At 38.8% G+C, this 21,280-nt stretch overlaps 1 protein-coding gene across 1 annotated transcript in view; it reads left to right on the top strand.

Moving 5' to 3' along the window:
- Positions 1 to 21,280, top strand: part of SPATA16 (spermatogenesis associated 16) — a 252,946-nt gene that overhangs the window by 194,433 nt on the left and 37,233 nt on the right. Inside the window, exons 7-8 of the mRNA XM_081570959.1 lie at positions 16,690 to 16,836; positions 17,909 to 18,021. Of these exons, the coding sequence (XP_081427085.1) occupies positions 16,690 to 16,836; positions 17,909 to 18,021 (260 nt within the window). The remainder of the gene's footprint in view (positions 1 to 16,689; positions 16,837 to 17,908; positions 18,022 to 21,280) is intronic.

The raw sequence follows: 21,280 nt of genomic DNA, 5'->3' as shown, positions 1-21,280 counted from the left end.
CTTAGTGGCATCTCTTCTTTTCCCCTCAAGTAATTCCAAGGTGAGGAAGAGAGGAGGTCAAATGTGGTCTTTAGCTTCTGTATATTTCTCACAAGAGGTGCAGAGTGATGATTTGGGCAGGTATCAGTAGCCAAAGGCAGTAACTAGACAGTGAGTCATACAAAGAAAGATAGGGCCTAGAAGAATAGTGTTTTGTTGTGGCGAGCATGCTCAGGTGCAACTGACTCTTTGCAACCCTATGGACTGTAGCCCACCAGGCTCCTCTGTCCATGGAATTTTCCAGGCAAGAACAGTCAAGTGGACTGTCATTTCCTCCTCCTCCAAAGATCTTGCCAACCCAGGGATCGAACACTCACCTCCTGTGTCTCCTGCATTGGCATGTGGGTTCTTTACCACTGATCCACCTGGGGAGCCTCAGGATTCTCCTTTCATCTGCTTTGATAAAATTTAAGAAGCTTCTATGTTGCCAAAAATGTATTCAGTTACTTGTTTCAATAGTCATGCAGTATAACTGGACAATTACACAGCAAATATCTACAAACATAAGACTTTTTTTTTTTACTTACACGTTTGTCTTTGATCTGCCCAGAGCCAAAAATGTATTCTCTCCCACCCCACGGGACACAATCCCATCCAATCATTTCTAAAATTTAGATTCTCTTTAGTAATTATCTGATCTAATTCACCATTTTTCCCCCTTTCCACGGGACTTTCTTCTCCTCCTACTCTGGTTTCAACACTCCTGCTTGTGGGTGTGTGCTCAGTCGCCTCAGTAGTGTCTAACTCATTGTGATCCACGGTACTGTAGCCCGCCAGGCTCCTCTGTCCGTGAGATTCTTCGGGCTAAAATACTGGAATGGGTTGCCATGCCCTCCTTCAGAGGATCTTCCCAACCCAGGGATCTAACCTGTGTCTCCTGTATTGTAGGTGGATTCTTTACCTGCTGAGCCATCAGGGAAGCCCAGAAGCCTGAGGGCATGTGAGGAAAGAGTCCTCTTCCAAAGGCTGGTGCAGGCTGGCACAGCTGCTGATTACATGGCTAGTGCAACTTGAGACAGCTCTGTTGGTTTGAGCAGGACCTGATGGGCTCACTAATGTGACACATCAGGACACCCAAGGGTACCTATATGAGTCCCCATACTGCTTCCTGGTGCAGATTCTTTTTATATGTACACCAGCCATCCTATCACACAAATTGGCCCAGACAAGATCTACTTTCTAAGATCCCCTCTCCCTACCAGAATGCTAATTCTAGATCCTACTCTAGAAATTTCCTCTTCTCCCCTGGAGACTGGAAGTCACTTTAGTCCTCTCTCCAACTTGCTCTGTTATTCTGCCACTTCTCTTATCCTTTTTTCCATGCTCCAGAATCACAAGATCCTCAGGAAAAGAAGATCTACAACGGGGATGAGTAGTATATTCAGCTACTTATTTATTCATCAAACATTTATTAAGTACATATATTCCAGACACTATACTAGGTAGTGCTACAATATACCTGACTCTAGTTATTTATACTTCAAGGCGAAAGTTGGCCTGTATTTTTCCTCTCTTCTAAAGAATATTTCAATGAAAACTTAAGCTCAAACTGTGGAATGGAAAGCTGATTCTAATTAAAAGAATGGTGGAGGAGAAAACAGATGAAATAGCAGCTTGGGAATAGAAGTCCTTGCCACTAAAAGTGGCAAAGACTAGCTAGTTCTTTACCAAACTATTTTCTTTTCCCCCCACATGCGTAACTAGAAGACATTTCCAGCTTTCTTTACACTTCAGTGAGGTTGGTGACTCAATAAAAGACAGTGTTTGAATGTGGATAGAAATAATATATGCCACTCGCAGGCCTGACCCATAAACTTCTGCCATATAGAATTCTCTTTCCCTTGCCACTGACTGAGTGGGTAGAACTGTAGAACTAAAGAAGCTACAAGGCAAAAGAAGCTTGAATCCCTGAATGACCATATGGAAGGCAACTCACTGAATACCTACACAAATAAAAAAAAAATTCTCTTGTCTCAGATCACTGAGATTTGGAGGTTCTTTGTTAAATCATGTGACTTAACTCTAACAGACTACCTTCCATCATAACAAGTAGGTGGTTTTCTACTCCATCTACGGTGTACACAATAAATTCATGTGAACTCAATGGAGAAAGGATAAACATCCCTCCATGTGCAGTCAAACTCATCCTCAGAATCACTCAGTTTGTGTACATTCCCTTCTACCTCCCACTTACTCATCGTTCCTTAAACAACTAAAGGTGGATGTTCTCATACATATGTGCTTGTACCCATTCAAAGAAAGGGAACATTTCAGGAGAGACACAGATGCCCCACAGGCAACAGAACACAATTATGCAGTTTGCATTGAAGCAGGAAAAACTGAGGCCACAAGTAAGAGTTTTAGAAATCATCTAAATCAACAGTCAACAGATGAAGGTCATAAATCTGTACCTTGAAGATCTTGGATGAAAAGTCTACCTATCAAAGTTCTACAGGATAAGTAGGTATTATCATTAAAACTTGGAGACTAATACATTTAGCTCTCCCAGCAGAGGCTGGCAGACAAACCTCCAACTCAGAAACTCTGCCCAACTCCAGGTCACCTTCATTAAGCATACAGAGTATTGAGTTCATTACTCTTTGGTCATGTGACAATGCTGTGAGCCCAGTAATAGCTGGCAGAGGTGATGGTGATAAGCAAAAAGAGTATTCACAATAGAGATCCCCAGGCAATATGTTCTTTCTAGCTAACCCCTAATTCACAGTCACCCTTATCAGGGATTTTCACATGAAAAATAAATTACAAAGAGAAAAAACTGTAAAAAACTCATTTTGAAATTCATAGAGGTCTAAATAGTTTTAATTTTTTATTAAATAGACCAACTAAATTAGTGATTTATTATGAGAAAAACCCACTTCACCCTCAGTGCTGTGCTTAGTCGCTCAGTTATGTCCGACTCTCTGCAATCCCATAGACTGTAGCCCACCAGGCTCCCCTGTCCTTGTAATTCTCCCGGCAAGAATACTCGAGTAGGATGCTATGTCCTTCTCCAGGGGGTCTTGCCAACCCAAAGATTGAACTCAGGTCTCCCACATTGCAGGTGGATTCTTTACTGACTGAGACATAAGGGAAGTCTTCCTCGATGGCAGGCACTAAGACTATCTTGCCCTTATAACTTCTACAGGACTGATAAGGGAGGGTCAAAATTCAAATCTGCCTCATTGGACAACCAGGCTTATATATCCTCAGGAATTCACTGTGCATTCTTTGCTATGTGGGAAATGTGGTAAGACCCATCAAAATCTTAAAACTATATTATAATAGAGCTATATTGTACTACATCTCATGGAGAAAAAAAATTACTGAATTTTAGCAGTGTAGCTATCCATTTTTCTTATTTAAGAAAAAATCTAATTTGATTCATGCAGAGTAGTCAGTGTATATAAAACAAATAATAATTCACTAACCCTAGAATTATTATGTTTTCATTTATAAAGATTTTGCTTGAGATTTTTATTCATATATTCCAATGAAATAATGCAATTCTCTATAGTTCTTATTCTTGCATGGTTGTATTTTAATAATAATAAAGTAATATAATAAGCATGTCCTGTCTCCACTTGATGAAAATATCAAGATTTATTTGCTAAATAAATAAATATTCAGTAATGGATCTGTGCTTAGTAATGTTTAATAGAAAAGTTTTCTGGATCAGATATCAATTACTTTAACACTTAGGTGGATAGAGTCATATTTTGTCTTTCCAATGTAATTTAATTCCCAAGAGTAAATATGTATGTTCAGAGGAATAATATATTGTTTTAAAATAGACCTTTAAAAATTGCTTTTCACTGAAATTTATAACCTTGTTCTTGTTCAGTCATCATTTACCAGTAAGGATAATACAGTCTTATGCTCTCTAAAATATGAAGTTAAAATTCCTTATTTTATTCTTTCTTCTTCAAAATATTATAATTTTATCATGAGCAAGAATTTCCAAGATTAAACTATTTTCCTCCTCTTTCTAACTCACTTTATCAAATGGAAAAGTTTATAGAATTAAAGAGCCTACATCTCCAATATCATTATGAAAGTGTTACAGCCAGGTTGGTTATAAAGAAAAATCATCTCATGTTTGTATCACAAGAATTCTTTGCAGAAATAGAGAATCATTCCCAAAGTAAAGAAATTCCTCATATACGGGGCTAAAGTCTCTGTTCTTAAAATATTAAACTGTTGGTCTTCCCAATGGGAAGAGTGGTGTTCCAGCACTATTCTATCTAATGAAAGTAAACACTTCTCAGTGAGCAGTCCACTTATCCTTTGCAGTAGCAGGTTACAACATTGCTCACCTCTGGTCTCCATCATCTTCTGTCTCTTGCCTTCTATGATTGCATTTCTCCTGGACCTCTCTGAAAGTGTAATGCATCCTGCTTAATGTGTTTTCTTATGGGACCTGACTGAAGACAAACATTGTTTCATTTAAAGAAATACCAGTCAGCAATTCAAAAATAAATGGAAGCAATGTAAGTTTTTACTCTAGCCTCTTAAGAAAAACCAATGTGTTGGGGCAAGGTGGTGTGGTTGGAATGAGATACATGGCAGAAAGCAGATGTCAGAGGTATTTTATCCATCATGCTCAGAGAAACCTTGTAATGTACACATGCACACACTTACATGCCAGCTTCCCTCCAAGTCTCTTTTCCCACCCTAAGCTCTCCAAATACACTCCCCAAGTTTATTCCTTGATAAACAGAGTAATCCCTTTCTGGTGACAATCTTGGCAGCCTTAAAACTTTCTCAGGATCTTATCTATCACCTGTTACCTCAGTCTACATTAAAAAAAAAAAAGCTCCATAATAATTTTAAAATAAACTGAGCTCATTTCAGCAGGTAAAGGAGCAGTGAGGCAAATATTCATGTTAAGATTTTATTTTTCCTGAAACACTTACTTACATTGTTTAATCTAGCCACTCTGTAATATTACAGCTAAACATTAGGCACTGCCATCTAATGAATCATGCAGCTGAGCATTAAAATCCCTAAAGACTGAACTCTCCATCATGTAAAACAATGTCTCTATGTTCTTAATTTTAAACTCTACAAGTTGGTTGTGTGCAGAATTGGAAATTTCTATTTTGCGGTATTTTCCTTTTTTTTCCTTCCATTTTACATATTTGGCATTCAGATCGTATTTACTTATGCTTTAATACTTGGCTCAGTTAACTTACACCTTTTAGGGAGGAGCTTTTCTTGATGATCTTGTGGTCCAGAGATAATCACTACTTTTCACACCTAAAATAGAGCCCCATCCAAGTTATTTGTTACTCTTTTTTTTTTTAATTTACTTTTTGGCCATGCCACATTGGTGGAGAAGGCAATGGCAACCCACTCCAGTACTCTTGCCTGGAAAATCCCATGGACGGAGGAGCCTGGTAGGCTGCAGTCCATGGGGTCGCGAAGAGTCGGACAGGACAGAGCGACTTCACTTTCACTTTTCACTTTCATGCACTGGAGAAGGACATGGCAACCCACTCCAGTGTTCTTGCCTGGAGAATCCCAGGGACGGCGGAGCCTGGTTGGCTGTCACTATGGGGTTGCACAGAGTCGGACACAACTGAAGCGACTTAGCAGCAGCAGCAGCTTGCCACATTGGCATGTGGGATCTTAGTTACCAGACAAGGGATTGAACCCGGGCCCTCTGCATTGGAAGTGCAGTTTTTTAACCACTGGACCACCAGGAAAGTCTCCTCAGCCAAGTTATTCATCTTTTCTTATTTATTCTTTAAATCATTTTTATTGTGAAATATCACAGACATTTAAATTTACACAAAAGAAATACTCAGCTAAACTAATTATTACACAATAAATAAAATAAAAAGAAAAAAAACATTGCTAGCTCTCCAGGTATCCTCTACTGGCCTCTGAAAAATCCCAAACCATTCCCTACCTCTTACCAACGTAAACACTGTCCTCACCTAGAAGTCACCGTGCTCCACAATCTAAGGAATCATGTATTCATATATTCTGAAAAATTCATATATTCTGAAAAATTGTCAACATTTAAAAAAAGTACTAGTCCTTACTCCTTGCTATTCTTTCACTGAAGAATTTTAGCTGGACATTTGTTACCTCTACTCATCCAGTTTTCCGTTATCACTGAAGCCGTTCCTTATATTTTCTATTTCTTTGTCCCTCTATGCCATCCATTTTGAATCTGAATGAGTGTTAGTCACTCAGTCGTGTCCCATTCTTTGCAACCCCATGGACTGTAAATGTTAATCCAATCCAGAACTCTCTTTTAATTTCATTTTACCTGTAACAGGTAACAATAACCAAGATAGTAGATTTTGCTTTTCTCTTGTTAGTTTGTATTTCTTAATGCATCCAGTGAATCAGCTTCCCAGGCGTTGGATTCATCTCTACAATGGGTAACTCTTTAGCAATTGACCACAGCACAACTGCAGTTTCACACCACGAGTGGCCACCCAAGAATCAAAGATTTCTCACCCTCCACTCTTTTATCCTTTTTCTTCCCAAACCACATATTTCCATGAGCCAGAACCATTTTAGCAAATCTCACTTCTGACCCCAAATATAGGATTGCCTTTTCCTCACAACACTTTCAACACCAAATATGTGGGTGTTTTCTGTACCACTGCTCTAACTCTCAGCCACCAACTGGGTTTTTAACAATTCAACTTTGGTACTAACTATCCAGAGTTAGTACAGACCTCACAGATTAAGGGATCTATCCTACAAGACTGTCCCCCCACTTCAGATGCCAGTCACAAGTCCCAGGTCTCTTATACTTCTAATCAAGAAGTTATAAATTGGGGGTTCCCACAACCCCCAGTTTAGGTTTTATAATTTTCCAGGATGACTCATAGTACTCAGGAAGTGCTTTACTTACTATTACCGGTTCATCATAAAGAATACAACTCAAGAACGGCCAAATTGAAGAGATACTGGGTTTGCCAAAAAGTTCATTTGGGTTTTTTTTTTTAACGTCTTATGGAAAAACATAAGGCAAAGTAAGGTATGTAGAGGTGTGTGTGTGTGGTCAGGGAGCCCCCATGCTCTCTCTGCGTGCACCACTCTCCCAGTACTTCACTGAACTTCACTAACCCAGAGGCTCTCCAAACCCCATCATCTGGGGGGTTTAGGGAGGTTTCATCATGATTGGTTTAATCATTGGCCACTGGTGATTAACTCAATCTTCAGCGTGTCTCCCCAGAGCATGAAGAATGAGGCTGAAAGTTCCAAGTTTCTAATCAAGGCTTGGTCTTTCTTGAGACTAGCCCCCATCCTGGCATAAGCTCTCTAGGGGACTGCCAAGAGTCACCTCATTAGAACAAAAGACACTCCTATTATCCGTTACCACTCAGGAAATTCCAAGCATTATAGAAGCTCTGTGCCAGGAACTGGGGACAAAGACCAACTATCTTTCCATGATACCACACCATCTCTCACTCATTGTAGATAGTGACATTTGTTTGTTTTTTACTCTTGAGTGCAAGCCACTATTCAGTATGGCTTTACCTGTGAGAATCCAGTAGAGTTTGGGTTGATTTTGTTTCCTCCCAGAGATTTCTTTCGATTTTTTCAAACACTACAGAGTCCTACCAATGAGAGAGCCTTTGTTTCTGGAGCTGAGATTTCCGGGGCATCTAGGTGTAGTATAAATTCCAACCTTATCCCATGCCTAGAGTTAAAATTCTCAAAGAGAGGAAAAATAATCCTACTCCAGGCCCCCAAAATTCAGGGCATTATAGTGACAATATGTTATTTCACTAACTGTAAATCTAATAAATATTGAAGGAAATAGCAGTATCTTTCCTGTTTGTCTCAAATCTACTTTGTTAGGGATGGAATTAAGGAACTTCCCCAGAATAAATACAATATAGCTGATTAAACATAAAACTTTAGAATCAATAAGAATTTCAAGTGTAATAAAAATAAACTACATATAAAAATCTTATGTAGTTATTAATTTTTTCATACTTTACAAATGGGTTATGAGAGGAAACACATACAAAGATTGGTTTTGGAGAAGTAGCCCAGCAGCCTAAAGGGAAAATTAGGAATGAAAACCAATTTTTTTTCACTTGCATCTATAGCTCTGACATTATAATGAAGGTCAACAGGAAAATACAATTTATTATACAAAGATTCATTATACATATAGCTTTCTCACACATAAAATGCAAAAATCAAAATACACTATGCTTTTAAAAATGGAAACTTTTATTATTTATGGGGGGCAATAATCATAAGTTAGCTGCAAAAGCTGCTGCCTTTTGCTATTTTCTTGCTGATGTGAATTTGTGGATAACTTCCAAGACAGAGGTACCGGCATTAAAAGAAGTACAAGATAAAGCTCAGAAAATGATTGGGAAAGAAGTAGTGACAAAGTGTTGGCATTATGAAGGGACTGGGGAAACTAAACTCTGAAACTGAGCACTAAAAGGAAGTCATAGAAAACTGACATGGTCCCATCTCACAGTGAACAACTGGGACCTTTAGAAATGAGGTTTTGCTCTAACCCAAAATGTCAGAACATTTTGTTATGGGCAAAGGGCAGAGAAATGACACAGACACCGGGAAAGAGAGAAGGGAATGAAACTTAGGGAAAGGCGATAAGAGAACCTTGGCAAATTTGCGTATTTCTAAAAAGGTTTTAACACCTCTATGACTTTCCTTTTTTTCCAAACTGCTGTGAAAAGTTCATCCACAGACTGTGGACTGTGGCTATGTTGAGGTGTCCAACAGAAAATATTGATGACGGTGGTATCTGCGCTTTCTACTTTATGTCCAGAGAGCTCAAATTTTATTTTACAGATATGTAGCTTCATGAAAATAAGCAGTCCCTCATACATAGAGATGAGTCAGCTGATCTATACTCAATAGTTCACATTTTTGCAGGTGCTTTTCTGGTGCTTCTGACAGTTTCACTAAGCCAGATTCTCTGTTCATCCAATCTTCTTAGTGACTAAGAGTCTACGTTTCCCAGAGAACAAGATGCATCAAGAGCGCAACCTGAATACAAAACTAATTCTTCCATCTCGGCGGCGCTGTTCTGTTCATTTGAGCACCAACTACCCTGAGTTATCTAATACAGATTATTTTACCTCACTCACCCTTTGTAAATTGAACAGAAACCACTTAATGTTTAGAGAAAATGAAAAACAAAGATTGTGTGATATTCTTTTCTAAATTTCAGTTCAGTTTGGTTCAGTCGCTCAGTCAGGTCCAACTCTTTGCCACCCCATGGACTGCAGCACGCCAGGTCTCCCTGTCCATCACCAACTCCTGGAGTTTACCCAAACTCGTGTCCATTGAGTCGGTGATGCCATCCAACCATTTCATCCTCTGTCATCCCCTTCTCCTCCTGCCTTCAATCTTTCCCACCATCAGGGTCTCTTCCAATGAGTCATTTCTTTGCATCAAGTGGCCAAAGTATTGGAGTTTCAGCTTCAGCATCAGTCCTTCCAATGAATATATAGGACTGATTTTCCTTAGGATGGACTGGTTTGATCTTCTTGCAGTCCAAGGGACTCTCAGGAGTCTTCTCCAACTCCACAGTTCAAAAGCATCAATTCTTCAGTGCTCAGTGCTCAGCTTTCTTTATGGTCCAACTCTCACATCCATATATGACTACCGGAAAAACCACAGCTTTGACTAGATGGATCTTTGTTGGCAAAGTAATGTCTCTGCTTTTTAATATGCTGTCTAGATTTGTCATAGCTTTTCTTCCAAGGAGTAAGCGTCTTTTAATTTCACAGCTGTAGTCACAGTCCGCAGTGATTTTGGAGCCCAAGAAAAATGTTTGTCACTGTTTCCATTGTTTCCCCATCTATTTGCCATGAAGTGATGGGACCAGATGCCATGGTCTTCGTTTTTTGAATATTGAGTTTTAAGCCAGCTTTTTTACTCTCCTCTTTCACTTTCATCAAGAGACACTTTAGTTCTTCTTCACTTTCTGCCATAAGGGTGGTGTCATCTGCATATCTGAGGTTATTGATATTTCTCCCAGCAATCTTGATTCCAGCTTGTGTTTCATCCGGTCTGGCATTTTGCATGATGTACTCTGCATAGAAGTTAAGTAAGCAGGGTGACAATATACAGCCTTGACGTACTCCTTTCCCAATTTGGAACCAGTCTGTTGTTCCATGTCTGGTTCTAACTGTTGCTTCTTGACCTGCATACAGATTTCTCAAGAAGCAGGTCAGGTGCTCTGGTATTCCCAACTCAAAGAATTTTCCACAGTTTGTTGTGATACACACAGTCAAAGGCTTTCACATAGTCAATGAAGCAGAAATAGATGTTTTTCTGGAACTCTCTTGCTTTTTCTATGATCCAATGGATGTTGGCAATTTGATCTCTGGTTCCTCTGCCTTTTATAAATCCAGCTTGAACATCTGGAATTTCTCAGTTCACATATTGTTGAAGCCTAGCTTGGAGAATTTTGAGCATTACTTTGCTGACGTAGGAGATGAGTGCAACTGTGTAGCAGTTCGAACATTCTTTGGCATTGCCTTTCTTTGGCCACCAATGAGTTTTCCAAATTTGCTGGCATATTGAGTGCAAAACTTTAACAGCATCATCTTTAGGATTTGAAATAGCTCAGCTGGAATTCCATCACCTGTACTAGCTTTGTTTGTAGGGATGCTTCCTAAAGCCCACTTGACTTTGCATTCCAGGATGTCTGGCTCTAGATGAGTGATCACACCAGAGACAGAGAAATAAATCCTATCTCAGAAGCTCCAAACATTTAATTAGCTTTGATTTTTTTGTAGTTCTATTCTTACTTGGACCATTTAAAATACAGGATTGAGAAATGTTTTGTTTTGTTTTAGATTCAATTCAAGTATTGGCTGAGCACCTACTAGGTGCTTAGGGCAGGAAGACAACTTGAAGATGTTAACTTCAAGAGGATTAAAACTTATTGGAGTGATGAGATATAGCCCCATTAAACATGAGGAGATTCACTCTGGAATGAATGGTCTAGGTGTTCTTTAAGAGTTTGGGAGGAGGTTCTGAAGTACTCAGGAAGCCCTTTATAGACTATTGTTTTAGTTGCTAAGTTGTGTCTGACTCTTTTGCGGCCCCATGGACTGTGGTCCACCAGACTCCTCTGTCCATGGAATTTCCCAGGTAAGAATACTAGAGTGGGTTGCTAATTCCTTCTCCAGGGGATCTTCCCAACCCAGGGATCAAACCCACATCTCCTGCATTGGCAGGCAGGTTCTTTACCACTGAGCCACCAGGGAAGCCCCTTTATGGACTAGGTGGGACTTAAATTAGGCACATCTGGAAGGATAGTGATTGATTGAATAAAAGAAATATTGAGAGAATAGGAAGTTGTTTCAGGTGTTAAAGCACAAAGAAAAATTCAAAGGCAGGATGACCACAGGCTGCTACAAATCAGTAAAGTCAGCAGAGTTGATGAGAAAGATTTATATTGGAGAAAACATAGGAATGAAGTATAGATTGTAAAACACATGCACACAATTGAGAGCCTTGAATACCAGGAAAGAAGCACTGAAATTCTTGAAGAAGGATGTGACAATTACAAAGGTGATATTGGTGATATTTCAGGAATATTCACTGGTTGGTGTTGTGGAGATATATCGCTGTGAAATGTTACTGGTGGTAGCAAGGCTTGTCGGGAAATGTTTTCTGTAATCCAGGTGCTATGTGATCAGAAATTTAACCAGTGTGCTAGCACTGATAATGCAAAGAAAGGGGTTAATATGAGTAGTATTACAGTGGGCAGGTTTAATGAGTTTTTGAGATTCACTAAATGTCAGGGAACAAGAGGAAAGAAAAGTCAACAATGGCTTCAAAATTTTAACCCAAAATAATTGGGTGAACAATGGACATTCCTACAATATACTGGTGAAAAGAAGGTGAGAGGGATGTTGGGGAGATTTCAAAAATCACTTTCAAGGCATATACTTGCTGTTTGTGAGGTAACATTTGTAATGGTGAGCAAATGACGATGTCCCAGTAGGCACTGGGAAATGTGATGTGTGAAATTTTGCAGATGAGACTATGGCTTTGGATCCCCCAGTCTTTTGATTAGAAATAGTAGCTAATGCCACCAGAATAGAGAAATTTCCCCAAGAGTGTTCATATGAAGAAAATATCAGTAAGCCAGAGACAGCGTAGAAGAGAGAGGGAGGAAGGGGAAGCAGTAGGCCTGTGGGTAGGAGAGAAAGGGAGACACAGACAGACAGAAAGGCAAAGAGAGGGACAGAGAGACAGAACTGTCACTGAGCTTCAGGAAGGTGACTTCAAGGAGAAAGGAGGGAACATACAGAAGGTCAAAGAACAAGAATGGCCGGGGCAATGGGATGATCCAGAAGGATGGGATGGGGAGGGAGGTGGGTGGGGGGTCCGGGAAGGGGAACACATGTAAACCCATGGCTGATTCATGTCAATGTATGGCAAAAACTATTACAATATTGTAAAGTAATTAGCCCCCAACTAAAATAAATAAATTTATAAAAAAAAAAAAAAAAAAAGAATGACTTGAATACCTGCCAGTCAGCTCCAGCCTCCTGAGGTACAATAAAAGGTTCTTCGTAAAGGGCAAACATTACCCTCTTTTGCTGAGAGTTGGACATCTTTCACTTGGAGGCCAAAAAATTGAAAGATCATGTTTCTACAAGAAACTAAGTTTGTATAATCTATCTTTGGTATTTTTTTTAAAACATCTGCTTCCCTAATGGTAAAAATTTAGAACTGTGTCATACCTGCAAACTGATTTTTTAATAATAGTTTTCGTCCTAGTCATCTAAATTTCATCTGCAATTGGGATAAATTGTAAAGGAATGCCTAAGGGATTTATTTCTCCCAAGTTTTCTTCTGACATGACAGGAACAAAGAAGACATCTTAAATCAATTCAACTTTCCTACCAAAGGACAATATAGTCTGGTTAATTTTCATACCCATTCGAGGCTCAGGGCTTTTCGGACGTAGGTAGAGGTTTATGAGCATAAAACTGAGAACAATTAGTACTCAAATTAATGTTACATGAGATTCAACATCTGGAAGTATGTCGTCATTTTGGGTCATAGACCACCTGCTAGGCTAAATGTTCACACAACTGCAATTTACTCTGCATACAAATGGAATAAAAATGATACTTTAAAAATAGTTTTTGATTTAGCAGTATGTTTATAGAGGCCTCTCACATTTCAAAACTTCAACTAGAATCGAACAATGGATTGAACAAGATGAAACATACAGCACCAAAAGGAATAGAAAATACCTTTATGCAAATATATTTTATAATAAATTAGCTATAGTGCTAATATTAGTTTTTCTAGTTGATCTAACCACTGTCACTCTTTATCCATCAAATATTTAAGAACAAAAAGAGATCAACCTCTCATTCTTTATTCTCTTTATGTAACAGACCCTGCAACATTGGCTGTTTCTGGCAATAGAGACATATCAGAAAATGCCACATCTCAAGGTGCCTCCTGCAACTCACCTCAAATACCAGCCCATGCACAGCACACCCTAAACACACTCATTCAGGGGGTCTCTGGAGTTACCCAGAATGCCAAGGCTAACTCCAAAGGGTGGCCCCAGACTTCATCACCAGTCTGACCAGAAGGCACTGGGGCCTTCTAAGTGAGGAAGCAAAATCAGATAAAAGAGCAAACCATAGCTAGGGAACACACACTTTCTCCTACCCTCCACCTCCAGAGTATGCTAGTTCCCGGAAATGCCAGCAATTTAGAAATGCCAGCTCTTAGAGAGTGCAAAAGAATAATAGCAATTCAAAAAAACAAATTATGACCATTTATCAGAATGATGAGGAAATGGCAACCCACTCCAGTAATCTTGCCTGGAAGATTCCATGGACAGAGGAGCCTGGCAGGCTACAGTCCATGAAGTTGCAAAGAGTCGGACATGACCGAGCACACAACTCGAACTAGTATCCATTTTTATTTTTACTCGGCTGCCTTTTCACACGATTGGGTGATTGGCAACTTCAGTGAAACAGGTAAACTCTTGGTTGGGTGTATCTGTGAATATCTGCAGGAGATTTCAAAGGCAAAGACATTTTCTGCAAATGCAGAAATCACATTTTACCTTGTTTACAGAAATGAGCCATCATTTTAAAAAGAGTTTGGAATTCAAACACCAGCTAAAGAAGCATCTCATATTGCAATCTGCATTTAAAGCATCTAAAAAGTTATGAACCCTTGAGCCTTTGTTGTACTTTCTAGATAGAATAAGGAAGTGTCCAATCTAGAATCGGGTCTGGTAAAGCCATCTACATATTAGCATTGCCCTGCTTCTGTAACTCGCTTCCCATTGATTGTCAAAGTGATGATAATTATCAGTGGGTCATTTTGAGAGTTAAGCCCTGTGCTCTGATGTCCAGCTGCCTGACTCTCAATTCTGGTCCCTCCACTTGCTATATGGTCTTGGGTAAGTTTGCAACTTCTTGAAGCTCCAATTTGGTCATTTGTAAGGTGGGCATAATATGGCCTGCTCTATGTGGTTATTGAGCGAGAAGGATAATCTGGGTATTGTGTAGGACACAGAAGAGGGCCATGTAATTGTCAGTCTTCAATATTACTGAGTGGTTATCAGATCCTGAGTCACCAAAGACTAAATCATGTTTAATATATTTTTCTTTTGTGCTTGTGTTTACAAGATATTTTGTAATATTTTCTTTTAATTATCAGCCTACATGTTAACTCTATTTGACAGCCATATGCTATTTACTTAACCAAAATGTGCCACATAGCTTACGGCAGTGTTTTCCAAACTGTGCTTTAAAAAACTGGGCCTCTGGTGGTGGGGAAAGGGAGGTTTCAAGATGGCTACCGTGTAAGGGATATAAAATGGGGTACGGCAATGAGGGTCAGTGGTCACTGATTCAGGCTTCTAATGGAAAACCTCTACCTTTACTGACTTTAAATAGTGGGCTTCTCAGTAAATTTTAGTTTGAACAAAGTGTTTTGCGGCTCAAAAGGGGAATGGATGAGTCAGAAAATGCAGATAAAAACAATAATGGTTTACTGTGTCTGTTATTTTTAAAAGAAATACTATAGATAGCAAAGACTATATTTGAACTATTGCTATTTGAGTTCTGATTCTACATTTAAAATTGTCATCTAAATCATAATTCAAGGATATTTGGAATTTCATCTTTTTCCCTCCCTGGCAGTGTTAAGTAGGGAGGGCTCATTAAACTCTGTTCATTATCCTTCATTTGAGAAGTATATTGTAATAACTAAAGCATTATTACTCAGAATGGAAATGAATGAGCTAAATCTGGCCTCCAAGACCCCATGGCTAACATTTGTCCTTGTCCCAAAAGTAACCCAAAGCCAAGCAAGCCGAAAGCAGAGTGCAGTGGTTAGGCCCATGGTCTCCACAGTCAGACTGCCCAGTATGAATCTTGCTTTGTCCACTTACAGGCTGTGTTTCCAGACAATTCACTTCCTATCTGTGTACCTCAACCTCCTGTTTGTAACATGAGGATAACAGTACCAATGTTGTAAAGTTATCTTAAGGATTCAGAGAATACACACAAAACAAGGGCTTCTCAGGTGGCATGTGGTAAAGAACCTGCCTGCCAGTGTAGGAGACGCAAGAGACATGGGTTCAATCCCTGGGCCGGGAGCATGCCCTGGAGCAGGAAATGGTAACCCACTCTAGTATTTTTGCCTAGGAAATCCCATGGAGAGAGGAGCCTGGTGGGCTACAGCCCATTGGCTCTCAAAGAGACATGACTGAACATGCACACACAAAACAAACATGATTACCAAAGTGGAAAGGGACGGAAGGGAGGGATAAAATGGAGCATGGAATTAACAGATACAAACTATTACATATAAAATAGATAGGCAACAAGGATTTACTGTACAGCACAGAAACTATTTTCAATATCTGTTAATAACCTATGATGGAAAATAATCTGAAAAAATATGTATATATATATTTGAATCACTTTTCTATACACCTGAAACTAACACAATATTAATAGAATGAACACAGAATATTTAGAACAAGGGAAGGTAGAAAATAATTACTAAGTAAATATTAGTTCTTGTGGTCATTAAGAACAGAGTTTGTTTTAGAACCATTTTCTTGACACTTGAATTATTTCTAAGTGTAATTACAAAAGTAATTACAAAAATTAAGTCTAATTACAAAAATTAAGTCTAATTACAAAAGTCAGTACATTTATCATTTTAAATTTCCTTCAGCTATAGGAGGAATAGCAACTAAGTTAATTAGCTTTATATTTTAATTCTTACTTGGTAATTTTTCTCTTTCCTTTCATATAATATTATTTTCTTAAACTGTGAACAGAAAAACCAAATACTCTTGAAAAGTGTCACACAGAAAAATATCAAGCCTGTAAGCCTGTGGTCCTGAGTTTTGTGTTATGTTGAATATGGCAAATGAGGACCAAGTAACCTAACTGTATTTTCTTGCTATCCCTTGTGTTTGCTTATATTTTAAGAAAAATATGAATAATAAAATACAATTTTGACATATCATCTATTTGACCTTTTGATGCACATATTTTTACTTTGTATCTTTAATTTTTGTTTATCCCTTTTTCCAAGTATAATTCTTGGACTCTAGGGGGGGAAATACCCTGAAAACAATAAATGATAAATTCTTTTGTTCTTTGTCTTTTTTAGACTTTCAAGGACTCCATGTGTTGCCTCAGACAGTTGACTGGTCATCTTTTCCTCCTCAACAGTATCTCTTGACTCTTGGGTTCAAAAACAAAGAAGATGGAAAGTTTTTGGAAAAAGTGTCAAGTAGGAAGTTACCAGCATTTACAGGTAACTCACCTGGACTTGTTATCTTTCAATACTGTTTTAAGGCACAATTAATTATTCATTAATGAATAATGTGCATTATTCATTAAGCTTTATTCATTTCAAGCCTAGCATATAGTAGGCCTGAGCACCAAAACGTTTGTTGGGTCATTCTTAACTCCTTCCAGTCTTCTTGGTGGGTTAGTCAACAATACCTGGAATTCTGGTTCCCCAAGAGCACCCACCTCCCTCACGCCAACCGTCTCACCCCAATCACACTGTCACCAATGCCTAATCATGGGGCACTTACAGAATACAAGCAAATACAAGCTTTTGTCACCATTAATTAGCAAACACAGAAGAAAATTATGCAACAAAACTACCATATGAAATCAAAAGTATAGACAATGACCCCCTTAAATCACTTGGATTATCTGCCATTGTATTAATATCTGTTCCACTCTTTTCTTATGTAATTAACCAAGACCTCAGCTCTCCTAAAGGGTATTCTAGTTAAGTGGTGCTCAGTAATTCTAGTTGAAAACTTTCAAAAATCAAGAAAATATTCATGTAGAATTGAAGTCTCAGACTTGCAAGCTGAATTCATGACCAGGCTGAATTTATCCCTTCAACTCTACTCACATAATTAAGGCTTTGTGTTTTGTCTGGCACTCCATCTTCCAGGCTTATCTCAACTTCAAGCTACATTCAAATCAATGGGATCTGCACACTTGAATAATACCTGGGAGAAACAAGACAAGAATCAGACACATTTATGACAACCTTTTTTTTCACAACTCAGGAAAAGAATACTCTGCAGAGAGAGGTGAATTGTTATAGGCTGTCCCTTAGATCTCAATCAGGAAACACAGCAAAAGGAATAAATGGTAGTCTCCAAAGGGCAACGTCTCCTCTGCCTTTCTTCTCATAGATCTTTCATTGTGGTACTTGTGGTCTTTGAGATGGGACTCCTTCCTGTACTAAAGATTTCATATCTATTAATACTGAGATGTCTGTTTATAGCTTGCTAAGAAAAGCATTTTGAAATGGACATCTGGCAAAAAATAGTATAAAAGTTTATTGTTACAATTTTTAGAACATAAAACTCCCTTCGGTCTGCTGACCAGAGAAGACACAGCGAGACACATGGAGACAATGGGGAAGCGAATCTTGCCAATATTGGATTTTATTAGAGGCACCCAACTGAATGTAGGTATATGAGTCTTCTATATTTGTTCAGCATACAAATATCAAACAATTCTAGAACTATACAAAGTTTGCATGTAAATATTGCAAATACTGGAAGATTTTAGAAACTTCCACAATGAATCTCATTTGCAAAACCAACCAAATTTAGCTAATGATTTTAATCCTTTTATATTTCAAAACATTAATTATAATGTTATACTTTGCAGTTGCCAGCATTTATTAGGCTAGTGTCTTTTTAAAGACCCTTTTTTTGTGTGGTGTCTTGATATCTAATTGAAGGTTGCACTGAGTTTCTTGCTTCAAATGAGTAACAAAATTTTAGTAAACATGGTGCTTTCTCTATTTCATATATTGGGCAATTGCATATAACCATTTTGTTACCTACATGAGAATTCAGAATTTTGAAAACTAGTTCCTCCACATCACACTGATAAATTGGATGCTAATCTAAACACTGGCACTTGATCTTTATTTACTCTTAAGGTAAATTATATAATCCCTTTCTCCAACCCAGGGAAAATATGCCCTTTCTACTTTTCAGTCTTTAAAAAAAAAGCCCAAAATAAGACCTAGATTAATCTGTGCTATTTTACAAAATTTAAGCCCCTTTATTGAAAGTACATAAAGGGAACTTCTCATTAACAGGCTATAAAAGCTGCAGATTTCCCCTCTTAAAACATTTTTCAAAAGATCTTTAAGCTGGAAATTTTAAAGAATTCACCGTTTGTGGCTTTTGTATTCCATCACTGATTTGATGTTCTTACCTTACAAGGGGAACCAAGAGGGTCATCACCAACAGCTACTTAACATCTGTTCAGCAGTTTATCTGCTCTGTAACATTATTCAGCATTTTAGAAAAGCTGTAAAACCCCTCATCTATGATCTGTAATTAATTCTATCCGTTATAAATCCAAAAACACACTTTCACTGATTTTCCTACCACGTAATTTCCCCTTCCTCACAACTGTGTTCCACTCAATTATCTTCCCTATACTTCTATTAATAAAAATTTATCTCTGTCTTAGTCATCTTGGGCTGTCACACAAAATACCATAGATCAGATGACCCGAGCAACAGAAGTTTATTTTCTCACAGTTCTAGAGGCTAGAAGTCTGGGATTAGGTCCAGTTCTGAAAAAGACCCTCTTCTTGGCTTGCAGTTAGCTACTTTCTCTGCACCCTAACATGGCACGGAGCAAGCTCCGTGGTGTCTCTTCTTAATAGAGCATTAATCCTATCCTCAGGGCCCTATCTACTCTCATGATCTCGTGTGCATGCTCAGTTGCTCAGTTGTGTCCAACTCTTTGCAACCTCATTGACTGTAGTCTGCCAGGCTCCCCTGTTCATGGAATTTCCTAGGCAAGAATACTGGAGTGGGTTGCCATTTCCTTCTCCAGGGGATCTTCCTGTGTCTTCTGCCCCTCCCACATTGGCAGGCAGGTTCTTTACCATTGTGCCACCTGGGAAGCCCTCATCTCATCTAACCCTAATTACCTCCCAAAGGCCCCATCTGCACATTGGCCTCTAGGGCTTCGACCTATAAATTTTGGGTGGACACAAACATTTAGTTTATAGTAATCTCATTGACTCTACTGCAAATCTGGGGTCCTGTTCTCCAATTCACCCTCTACTGCAACCTCCTTCAGACACACACACACACACACATATCATCATTGTCATCATCAGACCCTTGCAAGAAGTGGAAAGAAAGTGAAAGTGTTAGTCACTCAGTCATGTTCAACTCTTTGCAACCCCATGGACTGTACCCAGCCAGGCTCCTCTGTCCATAGCATTCTCCAGGCAAGAATACTGGAGTGGGTAGCCATTCCCTTCTCCACGCAGTTTTCCCATCCCAGGGATTGAACCCATGTCTCCTTTATTGTAGGCAGATTTTTAGCATCTGAGCCACCAGGGAAGCCCACAAGAATTCTTGTGGAAGCCTTGCTGACAAGAACCATCACCACATAGTATCATTTCACTTCATCTGCACATGGTTAACCTTGCTGCACCAGTGTGTGGGTTATTGAGGGGGTGATCTGTCTGTGCCGTGGTTCTTTGGGGAAATACCCACCATAACTTGCTACTTGTCAGGAATCTGCCACATCAAATCTGTTGCCAGTTTCGATCTCCCAATGTGTTGTGAATAAAGGTTAGGCCAATCTAGGCATCAGGCATTTCTTAAACGCTTTTAACTCATTTTCCTCTCACATTACAAAGGGCATTTTGGCCACTTAGAAATGTGTACACACATGGATATTTATGTGTCTATAAAGGGGATTTAAAAATCATAATGAATAAGATTTTTAGCATCTAATGAATAACAGTCTTATTTAGAATGAGTCACTTGTTGTTTAGTTGCTAAGTCATGTCCTACTCTTTGCAACCCCATGAACTGTAGCTAACTTGACTCTTCTGTCCATGGGATTTCCCAGGCAAGAATACTGGAATGGGTTGCCATTTCCTGCTCCAGGGGATCTTTCTGACCCAGGGATCAAACTTCCTGAGTATACTGCATTGACTTGTGTATTCTTTACCACTGAGCCACCAGGAAAGCCCCAGAATGTGTTGATAACACTTTGCTACTTCAAGAGATTTCGTCAACTTTCTTACTTTTGTGTCTATGGAAAATAATAGTTGTTGGAAAATTGTCTCTAAGAGCTTGAATGAAATTGAAGTGAATGAGTCCAAAGGTACCCAGGGACCAAAGGTATATCCAAACACTGGCCTCTAGGTTTCTTATTGTATGTCCAACCACAGCTTCATAAAGCAGGACTGAATCAAACAAGCTGCAAAAGTAGGTTAATGAAACAAGTAATGAGTTGCTGAGCAGAAATTATTCCTACCTGGTACGATTAACTATGATCCAGGAATCCCTCAGCAGTGTTTTTAGGATCCCCTGAGGTGTGTTTTTTCTTGTCAGATGTCAAATGCCATCTGCTTGAATGTTTAGACACTTCAGTGTCCTTATTAGTTGTAACCCTACCTCGTGACACCTGCAGATAAAGACTTTTGTCTAAGACTGGCTGTGTAACCCCTAGGATGTCACTTAACCTCTGAGCTTTTTTCTCATTTATAAAATAAGCTGATATATGCCAGGCTCACCTCACACAGTTGTTATGAGACCAAAAGTATACAATCCACATTGAATCACTTTGTAAAGTATTAAGAATTTTTAAAATCTTAATTATTTGTATGGGTTTCATTTGCATTGACATTTCATTTGCTTTGACAAAAGGATTGTTTTGGAGATCCTTCTTTTT

Source organism: Giraffa tippelskirchi, chromosome 2, assembly GCF_054371585.1.
Source record: "Giraffa tippelskirchi isolate mGirTip1 chromosome 2, T2T-mGirTip1v1.2.pri, whole genome shotgun sequence".
In the NCBI taxonomy this organism is placed as follows: Eukaryota; Metazoa; Chordata; class Mammalia; order Artiodactyla; family Giraffidae; genus Giraffa; species Giraffa tippelskirchi.
Note: the sequence above shows the minus strand (reverse complement) of the source record. Positions and strands in the feature narration are given on the sequence as shown.